The 3911-nt window shown below is 28.3% G+C and overlaps 1 protein-coding gene across 1 annotated transcript in view; it reads right to left on the bottom strand.

Annotated features, from left to right (window-relative positions):
- The window catches only part of LOC147470567 (uncharacterized), a 17203-nt gene that overhangs the window by 8311 nt on the left and 4981 nt on the right, over nucleotides 1–3911 (bottom strand). Inside the window, exon 3 of the mRNA XM_086543746.1 lies at nucleotides 2854–2904. Coding sequence (XP_086399872.1) covers nucleotides 2854–2904 — 51 coding nt within the window. The remainder of the gene's footprint in view (nucleotides 1–2853; nucleotides 2905–3911) is intronic.

Here is a 3911-nt window from a genome sequence, read left to right as displayed (position 1 = left end):
ATATATATATATTATTATATGTATGTATATATATATATACACCACACACTATATAATATATATATATATATAAATATATATATTATATATATATATATTATTATATATATATACATATATACATATGTGTGTATATATATATATATATATATATATATTATATATATATATATATATATATTTTATATATATATATGTATGTATATATCCTTTGTTACGATCAATCACTTTCCTACGGTGCAGAGGCTTGCGTGCGATCATGAGGAAGAAGAAGAAGATGAGATATATATATATATATATATACAATATATATATATTATATATATATTTATAAAACACACAATATATACTTATATATTATTAAATATATATATATTACATACATATATAATATATATTTATATATATATATATATATATATATATATATATATATATAAACCACACATTATATACATATATTTCTATATATAGATATATACATACATATATTATATATGTATAATATATATATATATATATATATATATATATAAATGTGTGTGTGTGTGTGTGTGTGTGTATGTGTATAAATGAGTGTGTGTGTGGTTGTGTGTATGTGTATGTGTAAGTGTATGTGTAGTTATGTATATATAATATATATATATATACATATATATATATTATATATATATTATATTATATATATCATAAATATAATATATACATATATGTATTATTATATATATATATATATATATATATATATATATATATTATGTATATATATATGTATCTTATATATATGCATGATATATATTATATATAGATATATTATATATATATATATATATATATATATATATATAGTATTATATGTATATAAGTATGATAATATATATATATATATATATATATATATATATATATATATATATATGTATAATTATTATATATATATACACAAACATATATGCATATATAAATATAATATGGACTATATATACTATATATATATATATATATATGCTATATATAATACACCACAAACCACACATCATCGCTCTATATATATCTCTCTCTCTCTCTCTCTCTCTCTCTCTCTCTCTCTCTATAGTCTATTTATCCACTAATATATATATATATATATATATATTATATATATATAATATATATATTCACACACATATATATATGGTCATATATCGCTCATATATATATTATATATGTATGTATATATATATATATATATATATAAATTATATATATATATATATATCTATATATATATATATCATATATATATATATATATATATATATATATATATATATATATATTATATGAATACTATATGTATATATATAATATATGTGTGTATATAAATATATTTATATATAAGTGTGTGTGAGTGTGTGTGTGTGTGTATATATATATACATATGTGTGTGTGTGCGGTATATATATATTCTATATGTATATAGCTATATAACTATATTCATATATACATATACACACACACACACACACTACGACTCACAGTACATCACACACATACATTCTTACTATAGGTAACACACCAACACACACAACACACACACCACACCAGACACACACACACATCACCAACAAAACCCCCCCCCCACAAAATACACACCTCATATATATATATATATATATATATATATTTTATATATATATCTATATATATATAATATATACATAATGCAAATAGAGAGTATACGATACTCATCTCCAATAAGGTAATCCCACCTCCTTTTTCCTGAGCCACGGCAAGGGGAGAGGAGAGGAGAAAAATAAAGAAGAGTAGAGAAGGAAATGTAGGAGGAAGAGGAAAAGGTGAAGGGGCAAGAGGAGAGAGTCAGGCAGAACAGGAAAGGATAGGAGATAGAATAGGGAAAGAGAGGAGAGGAGGACACACGAGGAGTAGGGAGTAAAGAGAAGTTAAAAGAAGAGAAGGAAAGTAGAGGAGAGTGGAAAGAGTTAACGAAAGAGGGGAGCAGAGAAGAGGGAAAGAAAGTAGAGGAGAGTGGAAAGAGTTAAGGATCAGAGAGAGGGAAAGAAGAGGAGAGGAAGAGTGGAAAGATGTTAGGAAAGAGGCGGAGCAGAGAGAGAGCAAAGAACAGGCTAGAGTGGAAAGAGTTAAGGAAAGAGGGGAGCAGAGAAGAGCAAAGAACAGGATAGGACAGGAGAGGAGACGAGAAGAGAGGAGATGAGAGGTTGAGGGTACGCAGTTGCAAAAGCAATCATGGATTCAGCCCAAATACTGAATTGCCTAATTACTGCCTCTTTCGTGGGCTTACGCTGGCTTAGCTTAGCGAGAGGAGCAAGCGCGGTGCGACCCGGACTGCGTTGGCTCGGGATTTCAGGTTTTCCTTTTTTTTTTTTTTTTTTTGTAACTTTTCCAAACTAGTGTTTGATTTATATTACGTTACTTTGAGTGTTCACCTCGGCATTTCAAACGCTTTTTCTTTTGTTTATTATTTTTTTTACATTATGTTGTGGCGCGTTTGTTTGTTTGTTTATCTCAGCAGTTCAGGGATTACTTCGCAAAAATTTCGCCATCGTTTGTTTTAAAGTTTGTCTGTTTGCTTGGCGTTTTAACTTTATTATATAGTGATATTCATGATTTCACTGTTTTCGCATCATACATCATGACTTATCAATTCATTATTCATCCTGTGTTTCATGCCACGATTGTTTACCTCGAAGTGCATTTAGCATGTTTGATTAAATGTAGATATGGGAGAGATAACTAGACATAATCACTTTACCCTAACGATCGTAAATCAAGGACAATCAAATTCGGACAACGAGTGTCAAGCTCAACGTACAGCAATTAACCGAGACGAACCCTCACAGAGTACACGGAGCCTTGGACTGAGATGTCACGGACACAGAAACACTTTTTGGGAATGGATATGTAGCCTTGTCATGTCATACCAATCCTACCGTGAGTGGGTTCCGTCTATCATTGTTGCAGAATAAAAATTAATTTTATTGCTGTTATTTGACGGGAAAAAACAATGGCTGTGAGACGGAGAACTTCTTACTGTATATACATACACGAATAAATACGTTAAAAAATACATATACATATACATTCAGATGTGCATATGTATATATGTGTATATATGTTTGTGCGTATATATATATATATATATATATATATACATATAATATATATATTATATATATATAGATAAATATATATATCTATATATACATTATATACTATAAATATACTATTTGTTTTTTTTTTTTTTTACCATAATAATATACCTCTATTAATATTATATAATAAAAAAATTTTTATATCTACTCATTTTATATATATATATATATATATACACACACACACAAACACACACACACACACAAACTCACCACACACACACCCACACACACTCACACATCACTCTACACACACATATATATAACACACACACACACACCACATGCCACACACACACCCACCACCACACACACACACACACACCACACACACACAACCACGCACACACACACACACACACACCACACACACACACACACCACACACAACAACACCCACACAACATATATATCTATATATATATATATATAATATAATTATATATAATATATATATATACACACACACAACACACAACACACCACACACACATATCATATGTACACACACAATTCACACACACACAACACACAGCACAAACACACATATATATATATACACACACACACCACACCACTCACACAACACACACACATCTATAGATATATTATATATATATATATATATATATATATATATAGATAGAGAGAGAGAGAGAGAGAGAGAGAGAGAGAGAGAGAGAGAGAGAGAGAGAGAGAGAGAGAGAGAGAGAGAGAGATAGATAGATAGATAGATAC

The sequence above is a fragment of the Penaeus japonicus genome, unplaced genomic scaffold (assembly GCF_977035675.1).
Source record: "Penaeus japonicus unplaced genomic scaffold, GWHDUDI00000001_assembly GWHDUDI00000014, whole genome shotgun sequence".
Classification (NCBI taxonomy): Eukaryota; Metazoa; Arthropoda; class Malacostraca; order Decapoda; family Penaeidae; genus Penaeus; species Penaeus japonicus.
Note: the sequence above shows the minus strand (reverse complement) of the source record. Positions and strands in the feature narration are given on the sequence as shown.